The sequence below is a fragment of the Aethalodelphis obliquidens genome, unplaced genomic scaffold (genome assembly GCF_003676395.1).
Source record: "Aethalodelphis obliquidens isolate GAN/ISIS:26980383/991018 unplaced genomic scaffold, ASM367639v1 scaffold10, whole genome shotgun sequence".
NCBI lineage: Eukaryota > Metazoa > Chordata > Mammalia > Artiodactyla > Delphinidae > Aethalodelphis > Aethalodelphis obliquidens.
Window position 1 is genome coordinate 42030172 of NW_020837954.1, and position 25343 is coordinate 42055514.

General features: G+C 41.6%; 1 protein-coding gene across 4 annotated transcripts in view; it reads right to left on the reverse strand.

The window, feature by feature from the left end:
- DCAF5 (DDB1 and CUL4 associated factor 5) overlaps positions 1-25343 on the reverse strand; it is a 97827-nt gene that overhangs the window by 11676 nt on the left and 60808 nt on the right. For all 4 annotated transcript variants that reach the window (XM_027111601.1, XM_027111603.1, XM_027111602.1 and 1 more), the window contains one exon: positions 13546-13612. In XM_027111601.1, the coding sequence (XP_026967402.1) occupies positions 13546-13612 (67 nt within the window). The remainder of the gene's footprint in view (positions 1-13545; positions 13613-25343) is intronic.

The following is a 25343-nucleotide window of genomic DNA, read 5'->3' on the forward strand; positions in this document are numbered from 1 at the left end:
ACCATGTATGGAGGCCATTGATAGGAAAGCTGTATCTTAAGGACCATCCTGTAGGCTTCCTTCTTCAATGATGGCGAAAAGTACCAGAGGCCTAGAACTTATAGATGAAAATGTCATCATTTATGAACTCGGGACAATCTCAAAGGTTCAACTTCACTGGTAAGGGCATCACACTCACACAGAACAAATGCACCCAAGTTCTGAATAAGGTCACTTCTGAGCAGCCATCAACAGCTCAGTACACACCAACTGGCAAAACGTGATGCATACAGACACAAACAAATGAGTGCTCATTTATTTAAGCAATGAGTGCCTTCTTAGACCCTACCAGGAGCATGGCACCACTAGGGCACAAAGTACCATCACGCACTATCTCAGCTCCACACGCCTCCATCCCAGTCCCAACTCCACCTTGTTCAAACATTTATTCCAAACGTTTCTCATCTCAGTATCTGGAGGGAAAATGGCCAGAACAACATCCCTTTTCCAGAAATAATCTGGTTCTGCAGAAGGTGTCTTCTGCTTTTGGCCTCCTGACAACTCCTCCTTCACCTCTTCTGCCTCATGAAAGATATCCCTCTTTATTGACATGTACATATCTTTTTTTTTATGACAGCAAGAGGTTTCAGACTGTACTGATTTGCTCCTTGGTGGTGCCAACTTGGCTAGCACCAGGTGCTTACTCTACTTTGTGAGTGACAAAAATATCCTTTGCCTAAATTTTCCCCCATGTTTGACATTATTAATATTTGAATTATTCAGGATGGATAATGTATTTAGAGCCGTTCATATTTCAGCCCAACATCATCATGTTTGTTAATAAACTATAAAGGAGAAGAAAAGTAACTAGGACATAGGTGTGTTTTTATGGAGACAAAGGATTAGGAAAGGTTTAAGCACCAAAGGTAGGCTGCCTTGATGGGAACCCCTAGGCAGCCTGAGTGCACTAGGTTCCTAGGGTGGAGTGGGAGGAGGGGAAGGTAACCTGAGCCTAGTCAAAGTACAAAGAAACTTGAGAGAATTAAGGAAAAGGGATCCATGGGAATCTAAAACATTTGTCTCAATACAGTGATCTCACCACCCCAAGGAGTTCCTTTGGGTGAGTTTCTTTTCTATATATGGTTGATTCAACAAGTAGCAGTCCTGCTCATGGATCTCTTCTGAATTCTACGTTTCCAACATCCTACTCCTATTCATACCCACGCTGGGGTGGTCACTAGCAAAGAAACTTACGGTTGAACCTAGTACCAATCTCTTGTTTAATCCTTCTGCCTCTAAGAAAAAGAATTTAAGTGACTCAGAGAATTTCAGTGACTTCTTTCAAGTAGCTAGTAAATGGCAGAGCCAGTATCTGAACCAGAGTCTGTTTGGTTGTAATGCCTAATATCGTTCCCTCTGTAACACTGGCATTTAAGAGATGAAAAGGTTTGAATAGGGGTGGAGTCAAAAGGTCATAACTGATTTCTAAATCCTGGCAGTCATTGTCCAAGTTGATTTTCTTTTTAAGTCCTAAATTTTTTTTTTTTTTTTTTTTAAGTCCTAAATTTAAAAGAGGGGAAGAAGAAGATTCTATCCAATGGTATTGTGATTGCAAGCTCTACAGTATCAGCACAGGACATTTCATCACATTGCCAACACTGAATAGTCTATGAGAGTAGAAGTGGATCTCTTGCACACCCAGAACCTGGGGTGCAATGCCTGAACTAAAACAGGAACTTAGTAAAACTAAAGCAGGTATCCATTGTTAAATGGATAGTGTTTCAGGAGAGGGCAATTCTAGAATAAGTACCACCAAAGGAGGACAGTTAGAAGGTCTCATGTCTTAAAGACTCAGCTACCAGAGAACTAAAGTTTATCAACTAAACCAATCTTTCTGTCAAAGATGACTTAGAATACAATTACGATAACTTTCAGATCTAAGGAATAACTGAAGGGTATCAATGCTTGAAAATTCAAACCATGGAAAAACTGTTTCTAATGCTCTTTCAAGCACTGTGACTTCATCTGGTTTCTCTTCTTGGCAGCAATTTTTAAAAAAAATAAATTTATTTATTTTTGGTTGTGTTGGGTATTTGTTGTCGCACGCGGGCTTCCTCTAGTTGTGGCGAGTGGGGGCTACTCTTCATTGCGGTGCGTGGGCTTCTCATTGTGGTGGCTTCTCTTGTTGCGGAGCAACAAGGCTCTAGGCACGCAGGCTCAGTAGTTGTGGTGCGCGGGCTCTAGAGTGCAGGGTCAGTAGTTGTGGCACATGGGCTTAGCTGCTCCGTGGCATGTGGGATCTTCCCAGACCAGGGCTCAAACCCGTGTCCCCTGCACTGGCAGGCGGATTCTTAACCACTGCGCCACCAGGGAAGTCCCTTGGCAACAATTTTAATAAGAAATTATTTCTCCTTCTTCCTACCCAAATGTGTACCCAGAAAATCTGAAAATGAAGAGGAAGTCAATAGAGCCAAGAGACAGAAGGTGAAAACAGGTACAGGAAGTATTGCTGCCATCTGTATAAGGTAACCCAGGCTGCGTACAGAGAATCATAGCAATGAATGGGCTTCAGAGAGGTTCTCTATAGTCCCTCTCCTGGTTTCCAGGTTTCAAGTAATTGAATACAGCTGCTACTGTACAGTTTACATACAATGATTCTTAGAGAATAGATGTTTTTATCAGTTCTGGAGATTTGTATATACCAGATAAATTTCTTTAGTCTGAAATGGCTAATGTCAAGATGCCAATACCAGTACGACCTTGGGGCCTCCTCTCCTCCATTATCTAACCAGAGCCTGCTCATCAACAGGAGAATTGAGTTGGAAAAAGTTAGGTGGGGAATATTTTTGCCAAGAACTATATAACCGGGCTTCCCTGGTGGCGCCGTGGTTGAGAGTCCGCCTGCCGATGCAGGGGACATGGGTTTGTGCCCCGGTCCGGGAAGATCCCACATGCCACAGAATGGCTGCGCCCGTGAGCCATGGCCGCTGAGCCTGTGCGTCCAGAGCCTGTTGCTCCGCAATGGGAGAGGCCACAACAGTGAGAGGCCCGCGTACCGCAAAAAAAAAGAAAAAAAAAAAAAAAAGACAGATACTGGTATAGGAAATGCTGGAAGCATGGGAAAACTTCATCTGGTAGCTCTAGACTCGAGTAGCAAACAAAAGCCTGCAGAACACAGTGATAGGGCAAGATGGGAAGCAAGGACATAAAGGAGTGGTACTACTTTGCAGGAAAAGAAGTCAAAAAATCAGGTAACAATGGTTATTGCCATGATGCAATGGACTTCAAATCTCTGTAATTACCTAGTCCTTCCCTAAGCAATAAGACTTGGGCTTGGTGATATTCACCAAAGAATCCAATGGTTAATTCAGTTCCCATCCTAACTCATCTTATTTGACTTATTAGCAAGATTCAACAGAATTGCCTCCCCTTTGGCACACTTTTTTCACTGCCCTCCTAGGATCACCCTCTTTTGGTTTTCCTGCTACCTCACTGGTGACTCCTTGTTGATTTCCCTTTTTGGCTCTTCTCCCTGGCTTTTTTTTGGGGGGCTACTCAGCACAGCATGCAGGATCTTAGTTCCCCGACCAGGGATCGAACCCATGTCCCCTGCAGTGGAAGTGCAGAGTCTCAACCACTGGACCACCAGGGAAGTCCCCTCCCTGCCTTCTTAACATGAGAATGCCTTAGCGCTCAGTTTTTGGTCCTCTTCTCTTAAACTACCTATACTTCACTCACTGCTGATCTCAGTCACTGGTGTTCTCATCCAGTCTGTGGCTTTAGATACTACCTATATGATATCAGAAAAATTTTTATCTCTAGTCCAGGTCTTTCTTGAACTCCAGACCTCCATACCTCTAACATCCAAAGTGTTTATTCAACAACTCTACCTGGTTGTTTAAGAGAGATATTAAACTCTACCTGCTCTCCCTTTCTCCCCCAATCTAATCTATTAGGAAATCCTGATAGCTTTACTTTAAAAAAAACATATTTATTTATTTAGGCTGTGACAGGTTTTAGCTGCGGCACGTGGGAACTTTGCTGCAGCATGCGGGCTTCTTAGTTGCAGCATGCATGTGGCATCTAGTTCCCCGATCAGGGATCGAACCCGGGCCCCTTGCATTGGGAGTGTGGAGTCTTAGCCACTGGACCACCAGGGAAGTACCCCTTCCCCCTTTTTTGGCTTTACTTTCAAAATATATCTAGACTTCAACCCCTATTACCTTGGTTCAAGCCACCACCACAGCTCACCTGTGTGAGAGAATCCTACTAGTTCTCCTCATTTCTACCCTTGGCAGCCCCACTCCCACTATCTACCCTCAACTCAGTAGTCAGAGTGATGCTGTTAAAATAAGTCAGATCATGTCAATCCTCTGCTCAAAATTCTCTAATGGCTCCCCACGTCACTCACAATAAAAGTCTACATGATTGGACACCCCTATACCCCATTTATCTCTATGACTAAGCCCTACTATTCTCCCCTCAGGCACATTCTCACTTCAAAACCTTCATACTGGTTCTACCTGAAATGCACTTATCCCAGATTTCTGCAAGGCTCTCTCACCAATTTGAGGTTTTGTTCAATGTGACCTTCTCAGTGAGGACTATACTGAATATCCTATCTAAAATTACATTTCCCTGACTCTGTTCCCATACCACTTCCTATCCCCCTTATTCTGCTCTATTTTTTCTTTTTCCAAAGCACTTCTAACCTTTTAAACATACTATATAATTTACTGTATCTATTGTTAATTGTCTGTTTCCCCTGCTAGAATGTAAGCTCCATGATGGCAGGGCTCTTTTGTTCTGCTGTATCCTAAGCCTCTAGAACAGTCTCTACCTAGTACATGGTAAATTTTCAACAAGTATCTGATGAATGAATGAAAAGGTGTGAGTGTATTAGACTGTGGAATATAAGCATGCAGGAAAGAACCCAATCTCCATTAGTGGGCTTCACCATCCAACATGCGGATTACCCAAGTGTCTTTCTCCATCTTCCTGCTGTCAATTTTGTGTGTTTCTTTTATTGTGTTTTGACTATAGTTAAGAGCAGAGAAATAAAGTAGCTAAGATCCTACCTATCCTTCACAGTCCTCTGAAATGCTAATTCCATGAAAACTTCACTGATCCCCCGAATCTCTTCAAGCCCTCCTTAATTATCTTTTTTTATAGGCTTTGGAATCCATTTTTAAATTCAGTGTGCACATACACACATACCCTTTTCTCATCCCTCTTAGATTGGAAGTTCTTGGAAGGCAAGAAAGTATTCATTTTTCAATCACCCATAGGATTTGCATAATGTTTTATCTAAGGATACTCAGTAAATGAACAAATTAAAGTAAATCTCATTATTTCCTCTGGAACAAGGCTTGAAGCAGAAGGCTAAAGCTGTTATCTACCAAAAGGAGGTTTGGTAAGTACCTGTCCAGGCAATTAATCTATTTCATTCCTGACTCCACTGGTAGAGTTAATGAGGAGCCATGAGGGGCAAGGGACTCTTTCTTTTCCTCACATATCTAAAAGAGTTGTCCAAACAACCTCTTAGTAATTCCAAAAGGCCCTAGTGAACACTCCCAGGGCTCCAAGTTTCAAACCATAAAGAGAAATACAATCAGGGTACTGACAATACAGAGAGAGCAGTGGCTGCCTCCTGGGGATCCTGTAACCACTTAAGAGTTAAGAAAAGCCAGATGGGACAGCCAGTGCTGTCAGTAAAGCTCAAAGAGCTCCACAGACAGCAATGCTTAATTGTACAAAAAAAGTCAATTACACTAAGTTCTTCTTTCATCTGTACTTCACATGTGTTTGCAACCAACTACTTGTGGCCAATTAAAAACAGCTGTTCTTCCTATTACATGGGAGGAAAAAGCAGATGCCCAGGCCTAACTCACTGAGAGTAAATGCATGTCTAGAAAAAGGAGGAGAGACAGAGCAGGCACACGTATGCAGGCCCATGGAAATACATTTACAGCTGTTTCCAGCCGACTTCAACAGCCTACTGTCAGTGGGGGATGGCTGCAGTGACCTGGCAGTGAAGCTGCATGTTTTCCCCTCTGTTCAGGGAAAAAACTGTCGTATAACTTCCCCCCTCTTAAACAGTTACTGATGAGTCAAGAGCAGCCTTCATGCAAGAAAAACTCAACTGACCATTCAGGAGGGCACCAGATGAGCACCATGGCTTGGTCTCTAAGGAGTTTTTCAGAGGAAAGTTAAAAGGGAGAAAGCTTTTAAAATGAGGAATAGCAACATTTAGTAGCTACTGAGCACCCTCACAATATCCCTAAGAAAGCAGATATTATTACTACTGTTGTTATTGTTTGCATTGTTAATATTCTTATTTTACAGATGAAGAAAGTTTGGCAAGATTAAACAATTTTTCCAAAGCCTCCAACTAAGAGACAAATGCATCAGGAATTTAAACCCAGGCCTACCAACTCTATTACATTATGCTTCTTTCCATAAATAGTAAGGTCTTAGTGTAGAGGCATATCTCAGGGGAAGCAATTCTATCAGTGAAAACTCTAAAGTCCTTTCCAACAAGAATTAGGGAAAAGGGAAGGAGAAGGCCGTATGAATATTTTCCAAAGACACCAACATCTACCAAATGTAAACCCATTACGTCTATTACCTAGGTTACTAGGCAGCAATGCTCTGGAAATTATGGATCTATGGGCATTGATCTTACACACAGCAGTAACAATGTCTTACATTTGAAAGCACCTAGTTTTCAGAAAGCCTCCAAGGCTGTTAAGTCATCCACGATATGAGGTGGTAGGGCGGGGGGTGGAGGTAGCAATTTTACAGAAGAAACTGAGACTCAGACAACTGCTGTTATATAACCTGCCTAGAATCACTCAATCATTTGGTTACTGGAAGTACTGCAGACTTGAATCCAGGTATGATCTTAAGCCTAACGCTCCTTCCCATACACCATACTGGCTCTATAGATAACGGCCAGCCTGTTTATTTTATCTTCGGAATTATCACATAGAAACAGATGCTCTTCCTACGTACTTCGTAGGTGTAAAATATATTCTGATGGGCTTTTTCTTTGCTACAGCAAAATCCCCAGTTCCTTCCTCTGATTTTTAAAGAGATTTTGAGAAATGAGTAATTATTTGACATCAACTAAAAAAATTGAGCCTAATCCTCCAGGTAGGAAGTTTTACAGTGGGTATTAGTTCTTACATCTTGAAATGATTGAGGAAGCCCTATGTGAATTACTTAGCCAACTGCCTAATTCTGTGTTGTTTATATAATAAATAAACTTCATCTCTTTAGTTTGTGTAGCCAAAAAATGTCTCCAGTGACTGTCAGTCTTTCTGAACAGGAGAATGGAGAAGAAAAAGATGCTCTTGCTTGTGGCTCACACTGAGAAGCACACAGCAGGTATTCAATAAATGCAGATTGCGTGTCATCTGATTATGCCATTAAGGCATATAACAAGAAGCCAGCTTCCTCCCACAGCCTGCCTCAGTATCTTACTTTCAACTGGCATGAACAGAGAGAGCGAGCACAGCCTTTTCCAGATTTGTTTAAGTCAAAATGGCAGTAGATTAGATGAGGAATTTCCTGACAGATTTTTCGTTATCTAAGCATTCAAAGCTAGAACTCAAGGCCACATTTAGCCCTTTTATGTTATGTTTGGCTTGCTGAACCTTTCTAAATGTTTTTAAAAACTATGAATTGCCAACATTTAAAAATAGAGAGCCTACATATAAGAACTTTCTAATCACTGGAGTTGCCCTGGGGCAACAAGCACCCTATCATGGGGGGCAACCTAGCAGAGGGTTTAAGTTATTCCTAAATAAAAGTGTACTTTAATATATGTAAGTTATAACTCAAAAAAAAATTATTGTGGGGATATGTATGCGAACAGAAAATTCTACAGACCACTGATCTGGACTAAATACATGCAGCATGTGAATGCTTCTGCTGGGATATCATGTTTTCATTTTTATTCATTTAAGAAAATTTTATTTCTTTTGTGATCTATTCTTTGTCCAATGTTTATTCACTGATTTTTTTTTCTTTTTTCATCAAGGAGTATAAAAAGGATACAGAAAACAGCATAAAAAGTATAGTTTAGGGGCTTCCCTGGTGGTGCAGTGGTTGGGAGTCCGCCTGATGATGCGGGGGATGCGGGTTCGTGCCCCAGTCCGGGAGGGTCCCGCATGCTGCGGAGCGGCTGGGCCCGTGGGCCATGGCCGCTGGGCCTGCACGTCTGGAGCCTGTGCTCCGCGGCGGGAGAGGCCACGGCAGTGAGAGGCCCACGTACCGCAAAAAAAAAAAAAAAAAAAGTATAGCTTAATGACGTTTTTTAACGTGAACACCTGTATAACCAACACCCAGGTCTCAAGAAATGGAATTTTTCCTGGCCATTCAGAGGCCTCTATATGCTTCATTCCTATTACAACCCCTTCCCTCCCCTAAAGAAATCATTATCCTGACTTGTACATTAATCGCTTCCCTGCTTTTTAAAATAATTTTATTCATCCAAGTATGCATTCCTAAATACTTTATTTATTTATTTATTCTTGGGTCACACCGTGCAGCTTGTGGGATCTTAGTTCCCCGACCAGGGATCGAACCTGGGCCTTCGGCAGTGAAAACTCAGAGTCCTAACCACTGGACTGCCAGGGAATTCCCTTCTAAATACTTTAGTTTTGCCTGTTTTTTGTTTTAATATATCTTTTGGGTTTCTTATACAATAGATTTTCTCCTGTCCATCCTTCCTTTTCTCACCAAAATGTAAATACTTGTTGAAGAACACAGATCATTTGACCTATATCCTCACAACGTAGTACAGAACACTCCTCTGTCCTCTGTGCTACCTGCAAATTGAAAGCTGGATCCTGAGGTCTGATTAGATTCAGGGTTATTTTATTTTGCAAGACCTTAGGCACCATTGTGTTTCTTCATCAGGAGACTCTTAATGTCTAGTTGTCTTTCTTTTTGTGATGTGAACAGCTGTAGATGCTCAATGTTTAGAGGCATTAATTCACTGAGGGCTGCTAAGTGATTATATTAAAATTCTATAATTTCTTTTTTCTAAAATGTCTTCTATTTTACCTATAATTTTGAAAGATATTTTCCCTGGATTCTAGGTTCCCTAGAATTCTAGGTTGGCAGGTTTTAATTCTTTAAGCACTTTAGGGATATCATTCTACTATATTCTGGCTTCCATAATTTGACCATCAATCTTATTGTTGCTTATTTACAGGTAATTTGTCCATTTTCTCAGACTGCTTTTGGGCTTTTTCTCATTATCTTTCATTTTCAACAGTCTGACATGATATGCCTAGGTGTGTTGTATTTATTTATTCCGCTTCTGGTTACTGAGTTTCTTGAATCTGAGTATTGGCATATTTCATTTGTTCTGGAAACTTTCAGTCATTATCTCTTCATATATTGCTCTGCTTCACTTTCTCTCTTTTATCCTTCTGGGATTCCAATTTCATATGTTAGATCACCTGTGTCCCACTTGTCTCTTACACTCTCTGCTTTGCTTTTTCCATTCTCCATTCTTATCGTCCTTCAGTTTGAATGTCTTCTATTGACCTGTCTTCTATTCACCAAGCCTGTCCTCTCAAGGTTAAACAAATCCAAAAAATTCTTAGTTTTAGACATATTTTTCAGTTCTACATGATTTTTTTTTCTAGGTAGATTCCAATTCTCTGTTGAAATTCTCCATCTTTTTATCCATTTTGTCCATCCATCATTTCTATTTTCTTTATCACATTTACAGTATTTCAAGTTCCTGAGTGTTTGACTTCAAAATGTAGATTATATTGTGGGTTGGCTTCTTTTGATTACTGACCACATTTTCATGTCTCATAATTTTTTTATTGTATGCTGGACATTGAGGATAAAGAACCATGGAGACTGCTATGGACTGAACTGTGTCTCTTGCAAATTCGTATGTTGAAGCCCCAACTCCCAATGTGACTATTTGGAGAGAGGGGCTTTAAGGAGATAATTAAGGTTAAACAAAGTCATAAGGGAAGGATTCTAATCCAATAAGATTGACGTCCTCATAAGAAGAGGAAGGGACACCAGCGATGTATGTACACAGAGAAAAGGCCATGTGAGAACACAATGAGGAGGCAGTCATCTGCAAGCCAAAGGAGAGAGGCCTCAGGAGAAATCGAACTTCTCAGAACCTTGATCTTGAACATCTAGCCTCCAGAACTGTGAGAAAATATGGTTCTGATGTTTACAGTCTGTGGGATTTTGTTATGACAGCCCTAGCAAACTAATAGAGAGATGAAAGCTGTTTCCTCCATATGCATTTACCCATTCCACTCTTGAGAAAAGAAGGGGCTGATCACCCTCAATCCAATCAGAAGGAACCAGGTCAGCACTGGGTTGAATAAGTCTACTTCTTTTTTTAAAAATACTTATTTGGCTGCATCTGTTCTTAGCTGTGGCACGTGCGATCTTCGTTGCAGCATGCAGGATCTTTCGTTGTGGCGCGAGGGCTTCTCTCTAGTTGTGGCACGGTGGCTCTTTAATTGTGGCGTGTGGGCTTAGTTGCCCCACGGCAAGTGGGATCTTAGTTCCCTGACCAGGGACTGAACCCGCGTCCCCTGCATTGGAAGGCAGATTCTCAACCACTGGACCACCAGGGAAGTCCCAAGTCTACTTCTGGTTTCAAATGTCTCAAAGGCAAGACCTGTGGCGTGCTTGTTGCAGATCTCTTCCACTAATGGAAGTTCGTGTCCTACTTACGTACCAGGAGATTGTAGGATATTACACTCGGCCTTTCTGGCCCAGCTCCATCCTCAAGTGTAGTCCTTTTGGACTTTTGATGGAGAGCCTGTCAAACCTCTGTTCTCTGCTCTGAACATTCTGTTCTTTGGAGGTTTTAATCTTACCTCTTTATCATCCTTTCCCAAGTAGGTTCAAAATGCCCTGTGGAGCAGGACCTTCCCACTAGTGTTTGGGGTTCCTCTAGAATCCAGTCTATCCTATCAACACATGTGGCCATCGAAAACTCTGATTTCTTTTGACCCTGGTAGAGTCTGTCCATGGCAGCCCAAACTACAGCCTGTGCATAGATGCCCTCAGGAAAGAACATGGCCAGCACCTTCTGCTCAGTTAGGAAGGGCTCTTCCTTCTTCTGAACTTCAGTTCTCCTCACAGACTTTGTAACCACAGCTCTCTGACATCTTTAAAAATATGGCTTTTGTAATTTGATTTTTGTACTTATTGCAATAGGAGCTACCTACTGCATCCTATGTGGAATCTGACGTCTAACAATTTATTTTTTAATAGAAATTTTATATCATTCCCTTTTCCTCCTTGAAATAATATTTCTACTTTATCTACCTCCCCCCAAATTTCAACCTAATATATTTTAATGAAAATCTATCATAGTTTCACCAATAAAAATATAATTACAAACTTAAAATTTTCTTTATTTACTGTGACTGTAAGGCTCTAAGTGTTAACATTTCTGTATTGGATTTGAGTTACCATTACAATACTTACTGGAACACAATTGATCAAAACAGATATACTTTTAATGTTTTATAAAAACCAATTATTATAAAAAGGAGCAATTTATTGTAAGTGCATAAGAAGATAAGGTAGAAGATGGTGGAGGGTTGGGTTATAGCCCTATGATTAAAGGATACTTCAGCTTTTTTGGCATCTTAGAGGTTTTTACACCTTAGGGCAATGCACCATGCCAAGGTTCAAGTGGCCAGAAATTTCTGGAGTACTTCCAATTTTCTGGTGTTTTTTGTTTGTCTGCTTGTTTGTTTGTTTTTCTGTAAAGTGGGGGAAGGACAAAGGGAAAAGGGGAGGTGGGAAAGGACAATACACATGGAATTTGAGAATCTAGAAATGGATTCCTTTAAACCAGCTGTGCCTATACAATCCTTGGAAGGTCCAGGCACCCATTTCGCAGTTTTGATACTGGAATCCTAAATCAGCTATGAGGGTCCCTGCCAACCCAGAGATTGCATACCCATCTACATATAAAGACAGCCTAACAGTGGCCTGTACCCTAAGTCAGTACAGAAATCAGCAGGAGGTGAAAAAATCTACAATACTACTGCTAATTCTTTCCCCTTCTCTCAATACAAACATGAAAAAGATTCCAGAGGACAGTCCTGGGGGAGGGGATGATCCACTTTCTGTTTTAAAAGCCACACTGACTTAATAATGAAAAGCTTTTCAAGATCAGGTAAAAGATACAATTAAGCCCATAGATTATTTCTCAGCTAATCAATCTAGGACTTACGGGGGTGGGAGACTTAATACAGAACTATCTCTAGTGCTGGAACATCACTTTTTGTTCAGATAGACTGTTGCTGTCCCATCTGGTAGTGCTTCAAAGGTAAGATGCTTCACTCATGCTTTCCAAATTCCAGAAGGGGAAAAAGGTCTTTTGTAACTTGTTTAGTAACCAGACCACAGCAACAGGATAGTTTCCAAAAGTAAGCCTCGACAAGTTTTGAAAGGCAGATGTTTGGTAACAATATTGTTAATTCAGCAATAGGCAAGCCAACAACTTTCCTAGACTCTGAGCACTAGACACATCTTGTGTAATATAATCAGCACAGTCCTCTATTACTTTCCTGATGGCCATTTTCCAGTTTGATGCCATGTATCACCTGGAGCAGATGGCTGTACTGAGCTGTCCTGAGAACAAAAAATAGACATTTTTCTACCAGTAGGAAGCAACCAGTGTAACACTCATCTGAGCACGTGAGGACACTATTATCAAGAATGAAGAGGGCTTCCCTGGTGGCGCAGTGGTTGAGAGTCCGCCTGCCAATGCAGGGGACACAGGTTTGTGCCCTGGTCCGGGAATATCCCACATGCCGCGGAGCGGCTGGGCCTGTGAGCCATGGCCACTGAGCCTGCGCGTCCGGAGCCTGTGCTCCGCGACGGGAGAGGCCACAACAGTGAGAGGCCCACGTATCGCAAAAAAAAAAAAGAATGAAGAATGGTCCGCACTGCCTGAAAGCTCAGATGGCCTAGGTCCAAATTTATGGAAAGTAGCAGGCTCTTTTTCAGAATACATCTAGAGCAAAAGCAGAAATATTTCTTCCTAATTTCTCTCATGTCTGGGGTTAGCCAAACTCCAGGGAGTATATCTGTCCATCAACAAAGAAAGTTTCCCTTTACCTAACATCACCAGGGAGGCTAAAAGAAAGGCAGAGGCCCTACCAACTGTTTGTAGAGTCATAAGCAGGAATGTGCACATGAATAATAAAGGAAAAGCATGTAAAAAGCAAGGTAATAATACTCCAAGTGTGAAACAGGAGAGAGGAAAATGGACATAAAGGAGATCTATGAAGTCTAAAGAAAAGTTCTTAGGAGGAAAAAAAGCTGAGCATGATTATGTCAGATAAGAGTATGCATGAAGGTTATAGCTAAATTTGGCTCCTAATTTTTATTTTAAAATTTACTTCGGTCACTTTCCAAAAAATTTTTTGTATTAAAAGAGAAATATCTTCCTCTACTGCTAAAGATCTGCCCTTTCAGGGCACAGCACGCAGGAGGTCAATAGAGCCAACATTAGCAGCAGGTTCACACTCGGGATACACTCACCTGCTTCTGGATCTGCAGGAATTCTCCACATGTACAGGTTGAAGTCATCAGAGCCTGAAAGGATATACTGTTGGGACAAAAAAAATCTATTTATTACTTATGTATTGATTGATAATCTATCTACCTATCTATCTATACAGAAAAAGGTTTTTAAAAATAAACAAGATAAATGAACATATATTCATAGGGCACCACAGAGCAAACACTCTCTTAAAAGTATTTGCAAATCAAAAGGCTAACTGGCTAAAACTTGGCAACAACCAAACCACCTGATTTAAAAATGGGCAAAAATGGGCAAAGGACTTGAACAGACATTTCTCCAAAGAAAATATACAAATCGCCAATAATGTGAAAAGATGTTTAACATCACTGATCATTATGGCAATGAAAATGAAAACCACAATGAGGTACCACGTCACACCCATTAGGATGGCGATTACCAAAAGCAAACAAACAGAAAACAAGCGTTGGTGAGGAGGTGGAGAAGTTGGTACCCACTGCGCATTGCTGGTGGGACTATATAATGGTGCACACACTGTGGAACACAGTATAGAGATTCTGCAAAAAGTTAAACATAGAACTACCATATAACCCAGAAATTCTACTCCTAGGTATATGTCAAAGAATTGAAAGCAAGGACTAGAGATATCTGTACACCAATGTTCAGAGCAGAAGGCTCACAACAGCCAAACAAACTAAATGTTCATCAATGGATGAACACATAAACAAAATGTGGTATATATCCATACAATGGAATATTATTTAGCCTTAAAAACGAAATTCAGACACATGCTACAACATGGGTAAAACTTGAAGACATTATGCTAAGTGAAATAAGCCATATACAACAAGACAAACGTTGTATGATTCAACTTACATGAGGAACCAAGAGTAGTCAAATTCATAGAGACAGAAAGCAGAATGGTAGTTGCCAAGGACTGGGGGTAAGGGAGAAATGGGCAGCTACTCTTCAACGAGTACAGAGTTTCACTTTGGGAAGATGAAAAAGTACTGGAGATGGACAGTTGTGATAGTTACACAACAATGTGAATGTACTTAATGCCACGAAGCTGTACATTTTAAAATGGTTTTAGTGGTAAGTTCCATGTTATGTATATTTTACCACAATTTTTCAAAAAAAATTTTTTTGAATTTTATTTTTTTATACAGCAGGTTCTTATTACCCATTTTATACATATTAGCGTATATATGTCACTCCCAGTCTCCCAATTCATCACACCACGTCCCTCCCCCCAGCCCGCCACTTTCCCCCCTTGGTGTCCATACGTTTGTTCTCTACATCTGTGTCTCAATTTCTGCCCTGCAAACCATTCAACTGTATCATTTTTCTAGGTTCCACATATATGTGTTAATATATGATATTGGTTTTACTCTTTCTACCTTACTTCACTCTGTATGACAGTCCCTAGATCCATCCACGTCTCTACAAATGACCCAATCTCCTTCCTTTTTATGGCTGAGTAATATTCCACTGTATATATATACCACAACTTCTTTATCCATTCCTCTGTCGAGAGGCATTTAGGTTGCTTCCATGACCTGGCTACTGTAAATAGTGCTGCAATGAACACCGGGGTGCATGTGTCTTTTTGAGTTATCAGTTTCTCTGGGTATATGCCCAATAGTGGGATTGCTGGGTCATATGGTAATTCTATTTTTAGTTTTTTAAGGACCCTCCATACTGTTCTCCATAGTTGCTGTAACAATTTACATTCCCACCAACAGTGGAAGACAGCTCCCTTTTCTCCACACCCTCTCCAGCATTTGTTGTTTGTAGCATTTCTGATGATGCCCATTCAAACTGGTGTGAGGTGATACCTCATTGTAGTTTCGATTTGCATTTCTCTAATGATTAGTGATGTTGAGCAGCTTTTCATGTGCTTCTTGGCCATCTGTATGTCTTCTTTGGAGAACTGTCTATTTAGGTCTGTCTTCTGCCCATTTTTCGATTGGGTTGTCTGTTTTTTTAATATTGAGCTGCATGAGCTATTTATATATTTTGGAGATTAACCTTTTGTCCATTGATTCTTTTGCAAATATTTTCTCCCATTTTGAAGGTAGTCTTTTCGTCTTGTTTGTAGTCTCCTTCGCTGTGCAAAAGCTTTTAAATTTCATTATGTCCCATTTGTTTATTTTTGTTTTTATTTCCATTACTCTAGGAGGTGGATCAAAAAAAGATCTGGCTGTGATTTATGTCAAAGAGTGTTCATCCTATGTTTTCCTCTAAGAGTTTTATAGTGTCCAGTCTTACATTTAGGTCTCTAATCCATTTTGAGTTTATTTTTGTGTACGGTGTTAGGGAGTGTTCTAATTTCATTCTTTTACATGTAGCTGTCCAGTTTTCCCAGCACCACTTATTGAAGAGACTGTCTTTTCTCCATTGTATATCCTTGCCTCCTCTGTGATAGATTAGTTGACCACAGGTGCGTGGGTTTATCTCTGTGCTTTCTATCCTGTTCCATTGATCTGTATTTCTGTTTTTGTGCCAGTACCATATTGTCTTGATTACAGTAGCTTTGTAGTATAGTCCGAAGTCAGGGAGTCTGATTCCTCCAGCTCCGTTGTTTTCCCTCAAGACTGCTTTGCCCATTCGGGGTCTTTTGTGTCTCCATGCAAATTTTAAGATTTTTTGTTCTAGTTCTGTAAAAAATGCCATTGGTAATTTGACAGGGATTGCATTGAATCTGTAGATTGTTCTTCTTTCTCTAGTTCCTTTAGGTGAAGGTTAGATTGTTTATTTGAGACTTTTCTTGTTTCTCGAGGTAGGCCTGTCTTGCTATAAACTTCCCTCTTTGAACTGCTTTTGCTGCATCCCATAGGTTTTGGATGGTCTTGTTTTCACTGTCATTTGTCTCTAGGTATTTTTTTATTTCCTCTTTCATTTCTTCAGTGATCTCTTAGTTATTTAGTAACGTGTTGTTTAGCCTCCATGTGTTTGTGTTTTTTACGTTATTTTTCCCTGTAACTGATTTCTAATCTCATAGCATTGTGGTCAGAACAGATGCTTGATATGATTTCAATTTTGTTAAATTTACTGAGGCTTGATTTGTGACCCAAGATGTGATCTATCCTGGAGGATATTCCGTGTGTGCTGAGAAGAAGTGTAATCTGCTGTTTATGGATGGAATGTGCTGTAACTATCAATTAAATCTATCTTGTCTACTGTGTCATTTAACGCTTGTGTTTCCTTATTAATTTTCTGTTTGCACGATCTGTCCATTGGTTTAAGTAAGGTGTTAAAGTCCCCCACTATTATTGTGTTATTGTTGATTTCCTCTTTTAAAGCTGTTAGCAGTTGCCTTATGTATTGAGGTGCTCCTATCTTGGGTGCATATAGATTTATAATTGTTATATCTTCTTCTTGGATTGATCCCTTGATCATTATGTAGTGTCCTTCCTTGTCTCTTGTAACAAGGAAGTCTTTATTTTAAAGTCTGTTTTACCTGATGTGAGTATTGCTACTCCAGCTTTCTTCTGATTTCCATTTGCATGGAATATCTTTTTCCATCTCCTCACTTTCAGTCTGTATGTGTTCCTAGGTCTGAGGCAGGTCTCTTGTGTACAGCATATAGATGGATCTTGTTTTTGTATCTATTCAGCGAGCCTGTGTCTTTTGGTTGGAGCATTTAATCTATTCACGTTTAAGGTAATTATCGATATTATGTTCCTATTACCGTTTTCTTAATTGTTATGGGTTGGTTTTTTAGGTCCTTTTCTTCTCTTGTGTTTCCCACTTAGAGAAGTTCCTCTAGCATTTGTTGCAGAGCTGCTTTGGCGGTGCTGGATTCTCTTAGCTTTTGCTTGTCTGTGAAGCTTTTGATTTCTCTGTCGAATCTGAATGAGATCTTGGCCGGGTAGAGTAATCTTGGTTGTAGGTTCTTCCCTTTCACCATTTTAAATATGTCATGCCACTCCCTTCTGGCTTGTAGAGTTTCTGCTGAGAAATCAGCTGTTAACCTTATGAGAGTTCCCTTGTACGTTATTTGTTGTTTTTCCCTTGTTGCTTTTTTTGTTTTGTTTTGTTTTTGCGGTACGTGGGCCTCTCACTGTTGTGGCCTCTCCCGTTGCGGAGCACAGGCTCCGGATGCACAGGCCCAGCGGCCATGGCTCACGGGCCTAGCCGCTCTGCGGCATGTGGGATCTTCCCAGACCGGGGCACGAACTCGGCAGGTGGACTCTCAACCACTGCGCCACCAGGGAAGCCCCCTTGTTGCTTTCAATAATTTTTCTTTGTCTTTAATTTTTGCCAATTTGATTACTATGTGTCTCGGCATGTTTCTCCTTGGGTTTACCTTGCCTGGGACTCTCTGCGCTTCCTGGACTTAGGTGGCTATTTCCTTTCCTATATTAGGGAAGTTTTCGACTATAATCTCTTCAAATATTTTCTCGGGTCCTTTCTCTCTCTCTTTTCTTTCTGGGACCCCTATAATGCGAATGTTGTTGCGTTTACTGTTGTCCCAGAGGTCTCTTAGGCTGTCTTCATTTCTTTTCATTCTTTTTTCTTTATTCTGTTTCGCAGCAGTGAATTCCACCATTCTGTCTTCCAGGTCACTTATCTGGTCTTCTGCCTCAGTTATTCTGCTACTGATTCCTTCTAGTGTTGTTTTCATTTCAGTTATTGTATTGTTCATCTCTGTTTGTTTTTTCTTTAATTCTTCTAGGTGTTTGTTCTTTAATTCTTCTAGGTCTTTGTTAAACATTTCTTGCATCTTCTCAATCTTTGCCTCCATTCTTTTTCTGAGGTCCTGGATCATCGTCACTGTCATTATTCTGAATTCTTTTTCTGGAAGGTTGCCTATCTCCACTTCATTTAGTTGTTTCTCTGGGGTTTTATCTTGTTCCTTCATCTGGTACCTAGTCCTCTGCCTTTTCATCTTTTCTATCTTTCTGTGATTGTGGTTTTTGTTCCACAGGCTGCAGGATTGTAGTTCTTCTTGCTTCTGCTCTCTGCCCTGTGCTGGATGAGGCTATCTAAGAGGCTTGTGCAGGTTTCCTGATGGGAGGGACTGGTGGTGGGTAGAGCTGGCTGTTGCTCTGGTTGGCAGAGCTCAGTAAAACTTTAATCCACTTGTCTGCTTATGGGTGGGTCTGGATTCCCTCCCTGTTGGTTGCTTGGCCTGAGGTGACCCAACTCTGGAACCTACCCGGGCTCTTTGGTGGGGCTAATGGCAGACTCTGGGAGGGCTCACACCAAGGAGTACTTTCCAGAACTTCTGCTGCCAGTGTCCCTGTCCTCACGGTGAGACACAGCCACACACTGCCTCTGCAGGAGACCCTCCAACACTAGCAGGTAGGTCTGGTTCAGTCTCCTATGGGGTCACTGCTCCTTCCCCTGGATCCCGATGCGCACACTACTTTGTGTGTGCCCTCCAAGAGTGGCGTGTCTGTTTCTCCCAGTCCTGTCGAAGTCCTGCAATCAAATCCCACTAGCCTTCAAAGTCTGATTCTCTAGGAATTCCTCCTCCTGTTGCCGGATCCCCAGGTTGGGAAGCCTGATGTGGGGCTCAGAACCTTCACTCCAGTGGGTGGACTTCTGTTGTATAAGTGTTCTCCAGTTTGTGAGTCACCCACCCAGCAGTTATGGGATTTGATTTTATTGTGATTGTGCCCCTCCTACCGTCTCATTGTGGCTTCTCCTTTGTCCTTGGATGTGGGGTATCCTTTTTGGTGAGTTTCAGTGTCTTCCTGTCGATGACTGTTCAACAGTTAGTTGTGATTCTGCTGTTCTCACAAGAGGGAGTGAGAGCACGTCTTTCTGCTCTGCCATCTTGAACCAATCTCTCAAAAAATTTTTTTAAATTTAGGAGCTTCCCAAGAGATCTGTTATGCAAGCCCAAGCATCCTGAATTTCCCTGTTGTCATCTACATCTTTGAGCAGGAAGCCATTGCCAACCCAGCTATGAGTTAATGACAGAGACGTAAGCAATCCCCTTTTATGAGGCAGCTTCAAACTGCCTGATCTCAGAAAGAGAAGACACTAAGCCAGATCTATTTTAATTAGGACTCATAAGAGCACTGTCTAATAGCAACCAGTGAGCAATTCTGAGAGTTCATTTATTTCCAAAGATTAACAAAAGTGCTTTGCTTTAAGTTTAGGTCAGCATTACTTCCTACCTTTTGGTCCCATCTGCTTATTCCCCCAGAAAAATAAAGGCCTACAGTTTTCTAAAGAAAATTTCTGGGCTTCCCTGGTAGCGCAGTGGTTGAGAATCTGCTTGCTAATGCAGGGGACACGGGTTCGAGCCCTGGTCTGGGAAGATCCCACATGCCACGGAGCAACTAGGCCCGTGAGCCACAACTACTGAGCCTGCGCGTCTGGAGCCTGTGCTCCGCAACAAGAGATGCCGCAATGAGAGGCTCGCACACCGCGATGAATTGTGGCCCCCGCTTGCCACAACTAGAGAAAGCCCTTGCACGGAAACGAAGACCTAACACAGCCAAAAGTAAAATAAAATAAATAAATAAAAGAAATGCATTTCCATTCTAAAAGTAAATTTCTGACTTAAAAATGACACTGCAAATATCCAAAAAGTGTAAGTCCAACATATACACAACCTCATGCCTAATGAATACATTACTAAATACTTTGTAATCATTAAAAATCAATTTACCAGTCTTCAAAACACTAGTAATAACATGAGAAAGGAGGGAAAGAGACTCATGTTCAAAGATGAAGAAAGTGCTATCCACAGGGGTTAGGTGATCTGGCTCAGGGCACAGTGGAAAAAGAAGTGGGTCCAGTTTCCTCATCTGGTTGCTCATTGCTATGGTCTACATGTTTGTGTCCCCCCAAATTCACATGTTCAAATCCTAATGCCCAATGTGATAATATTAGGAGGTGGGGCCTTTGGGGGGTGATTGGGCCTTAAGGGTGGAGCCCTCATAAATGGGATTAGCACTCTTGTAAAAGAGACCCGGCAGAGCTCCCTAGCCCCTTCTGCCATGTGAGGAAACAGTGAGAAGTCAGCAGGCTGCAACCAGGAAGACGGCCTTCACCAGAACCCAATCAGGTTGGCACCCTGATCTTGGACTTCCAGCCTCCAGAACTGTGAGAAAGAAATTACTGAAATTATAAGCCACCCAGTCCATGGTATTTTGTTATGGCAGCCATAACAGACTAAGATACCCTCTGAGGCTCATTCAGTTCTAAGAGTCTATGATTACTCTGTGAAGGAATGATGTAAGCCAGATCAGAGCTGAAAATCCCTAAACTGCTGGCTCACAGTTGCTTGACGAGTCACTACATAAGTATGTTGAAAATAAGGAAACTCAAAGTCTAATCGTGTTACACTTCAATTTAAAAGTTTCCTCAACAACAGAAACCAAAGACCTCAGGATTTTAAAACTGGGCAAAGTACTTGAACAGACATTTTCCAAAGAAGAAATGTACAACGGCCATATACAAATGGCCAATAAGCACACAAAAAGATACTCAACATCACTAATCATTAGGGAAATGAATATCAAAACCACAAGGAGATACCACCTCACACTCATTAGGATGGTTACTATCAAAAAAAAACAGAAAATAGTTCTTCAAAAAATTAAAAATAAAATCACTATATGATTCATCAATTCCACCTCTGGGTATATAGCTAAAAGAACTGAATGCAAGATCTCTTAGAGATATTTATATAACAATGTTCATAGCAGCTTTATTCACAACAGCCAAAGAGGGAAGCAACCCAAGTGTCCAGCAAGAGATGAATGTATAAACAAAACGCGGTGCATACACACGATGCAATAGTATTCAGATTTTAAAAGGAAGGAAATTCTGACACAAGCTACAACATGGATGAATCTTGAACCTTATGCGAAGTGAAATAAGCCAGTTACAAAAAGACAAATACTGTATGATTCCACTTATGAGGTTCCTAGAGTAAGTGAGTAGTCAAATTCATAAAGACAAAGTGGAATGGTGGTTACCAAGAGCTGGGGGCAGGGGAGGGAGGGGAGTTAGTGTTTAATGGGTACAGAGTTTCACTTGTGCAAGATGAAAAACTTTTGGAGATAGATGCTCGTGATGGTTACACAACAATGTTAATGTACTTATCACTACAATTATACTTAAATATTTTCCCCTTAAAAATAGAAGAAAAAACGAAAAGATGAACCTTCATTGTCTTGACTTAGGGTCCATCCAGTAACTCCCTGCAGTTTAATGACACTATCTTGTTTGAAGTTAGGAAGTTGAAATTCAGGAGCCCAAAGGCTTTTCTCTCACAGCCTGTTTGGCAAAACTACCTACTATCAATAGTTAGGGGAAAAAATTCATTAATTACACACAAACCGAGCACTTATATGCCAGGCACTCTGGTGTTTACAAAGATATATAAGGTAATACCCGGGTTCTCAAGGAGCTTAAACCAAGTAGAAAATATACATGTAGGTACACAGCTACCCTGCCATGAAGTCGAGATCACTAGGTGCCATTATGAGAAACAAGGTGCCTGTTGATTCACAAAAGTCAAGGCAAGATAGATTTGAGCCCTGAGCCACCCACAGGTAAAGATGTGGTAGGAAAAGGCAAAGGAAAGAGGAAAGATAAAGTGCTCATGTAGTCTACTGTTTTAACAGAAACAGGAAGCACGGGTAACTCACTCCTTCATACCCTGCTCAAGTCCCTCAGGCCTTACTGCTTAGTGTACCTGATCTCCAACTGCCAGTATCCATATCTCTTTGCCTAAGGGCTTCTCGAAAGCTCAGGAGGCTGCAGGGTACTCTAGGGAATAAACACTCCCTGTGAGCAGGCTCCAGCAATGACTCATATCCCAGCTGCCTAGATCCCAGGTAGAATAACCCTGAAGTGTGTGTTCTATACCCTTTCCCCTCAGAATCAAACTCCAATTGCCCACAGTAGTAGTTGGCTCACTAAATCATCCTTCTTTCCCCTATTTCACTTTTCCACTCCTCTGATATTTACTGCATTTCCAAATAAATTACTTGCACCTGAAACTTGAATCCAAATTAAGACACATGGGGGAGGGAACACAAAAGAACTGTGTACTAATAATTTATATATAAAACATATTTATTATTCAACAGCTCATCATTTCATGCTCTGTGTTTAAAAGAGGCTATAAAACTTCAAATAGAGAATTCCTGTTACCCTGTGCACCCCCCTCCCCAATATCTTCCCCAAACTAAACAAACAAAAAATAAATATTAAAAAAAGAGTGGGGCTTCCCTGATGGCACAGTGGTTGGGAGTCCGCCTGCTGGTGCGGGGGCTGCGGGTTCGTGCCCCGGTCCAGGAGGGTCCCGTGGGCCATGGCCACTGGGCCTGCGCGTCTGGAGCCTGTGCTCCGCGGCGGGTGAGGCCGCAGCAGTGAGAGGCCCACTACCGCAAAAAAAAAAAAAAAGAGTGAACCAAGGCTGGGCTTATCAGAGGTTTTACTATTTCATTGCAAAGGATCAGTGCTTTCCCATTTGCTCAACTATTCACCAGGGAAAGCCATGAAAAGGTAAAAGGGGACTCCCAGACAGAAAGCTGACGCACAAGCCTTCCTTAGAAGGAAAAAAACTCCCACAGAGTTGAGGCCTCTTGGATTTAGTATGACAGCTCCAGAAATAGGTGGAAAATGAGTACCATGTACAGGCTTCCTCTCAGAGACAAGGTCAACTGCTGACCCTTTCTTCCTCTTGCAGCCACCACAAGGGAACAGCTCAGGATAATTTCCAAGGAAGGGGTCTCGACCCACTGCCGGCTAGTCAGACTGTTTAACTGTTCACACACACCGGAATCACAAAACTGCCCTGAGGAATTCATTTATGGCATTTCTTGGTTGTCTGCTGGGCCCCTTCCAACATTAAAAGTCGGCTGCCTAGGATACCGCTGAGAGAGTGAAATAAAAATGAGTTCATCCGTTTATTCATTAAACAAGTATTTACTGAATGTCTACTATGTCTACAGTGTTGGGCACTGTCCCAGAGAAAGGACTGATCAGAAAGACCCTGTCCCTACCTTCATGTGACTTACATTTTATTGGGTGGGGAGAGAAAAAGAATTTTATGCATATATAATGTGAGTGAAGAGTAAGTAGGGGAAAAAAAGTTAAAAAGAATATATGTATGTAATGTGTCCAGTGGTGGCGTTACAGAGAAAAATTAAACAGCAGGTTGGGGCATGTAGGGAGTGCTGGGGGTGGTTAGTTTCATTTTATACAGGGTAGTCACAGAAGGCCTCTCTGATAATATGGCATTTTGAGTACAGCCCTGAATGAAATGAGGGAGCAAGTTATATGGCTATCTGGGAGAAGAACAGAAGAATATTCTAGAAGGGACAGAGCTCTGGGCTATTTTAAAATACAAGGTAGGGGCGGTCCATTGGTTAAGACTCCATGCTTCCACTGCAGGGGGCACGGGTTTGATCCCTGGTTGGGGAACTGAGGATCCTGCATGCGTGTGGCAGCAGCAAACAAACAAACAAACAAATACCACCACCAACAAAAAAACCACAGGCAGCCAAAGGAGCTCTTTTTCTTTTCTTTTTTCTTTTCTCTTTTCTCTCCCTCCATCCCTCCCTTCCTCTCTTTCCTTCTTCCTTTATCTCTCTTTCTTTTTTTCTCTCCCTCCTCCCCTCCCTTCCCTTTCTTTCTTTTTAAACCTTTGCAGAAATAAACATCATTTCAAGTGGACTGAGTCCAGAGATACATTTAACGTCATCAGAGCAGCTGGAAAGATTCCTCTCCTCCCAGTTGAAGGAGGCTGAAGCCTCTGACTGAGGGGTGAGTGACAAATTAAAAACTCACTTCAGGGGGTTTCCCTGGTGGTGCAGTGGTTAAGAATCCGCCTGCCAATGTAGGGGACAAGGGTTTGAACCCTGGTCCGGGAAGATCCCACATGCCGCGGAGCAACGAAGCCCATGCACCACAACTACTGAGCCTGCGCTCTAGAGCCCACAAGCCACAACTACTGAAGCCGGCGTGCCTAGAGCCCGAGCTCCTCAACAAGAGAAGCCACCGCAATGAGAAGCCCGCACACTGCAAAGAAGAGTAGCCCCCGCTCACCGCAACCAGAGAAAGCCCACGTGCAGCAACAAAGACCCAATGCAGCCAAAAGTAAAATATAAATAAATTAATTAAAAAAAAAAAACCAACTCACTTCACATGAGTGTTTCACCTTGTATCCTCACAGAGATAGATGGGGCAGGTCTCCGAATGAGAAAGAATGTTTTAGGGAGTCCATTATCTAGGCAATAGAAGCCCCATTTCCCCAAATGCTTTGAGGTATGGGGGATAGGAGGAGGTAGGAGACCCACAGCCTACTTCAGATCAGAGAGTGGAAGACATACTTAATTTTAACTTGGCTTTGTGGGTAAGATGCGTGATACCAATGCAAAAATGAGCATAAGTTGTTGTGTGGATCCACACCATCCACAATCCTTCCCAGCTGGCCACAAAGGTTAAAGGTTGGTTACACTCTAACCCCATCTCTCACTGTTCATTCATTCCGTAGCCCAAGAGGGCAGCCTGTTTACTGATCTTGATGCAGCCCAGTCATCTTAAGTAGAGCTAACCTAAAGCCAGTGCATTTTATCTAATCCACTGTCAGTATGGAGATATTAATTTGTTCAAGCACAGGGACAGAGCAACAACTGCTCCTCTTAATAGATTTCAAGGAACTACCACCATGACCACCAACAACGACCAAAAAGAAAAAAAACCAACCCCCCCCCATATTAGCACCCTGTCACTATCTTATTTGCCCACATGTCCTCTGTCAATCTATTAACCTTTAGAGAAAACAGTCACATAATACTCCCTACTCTGGTAGACT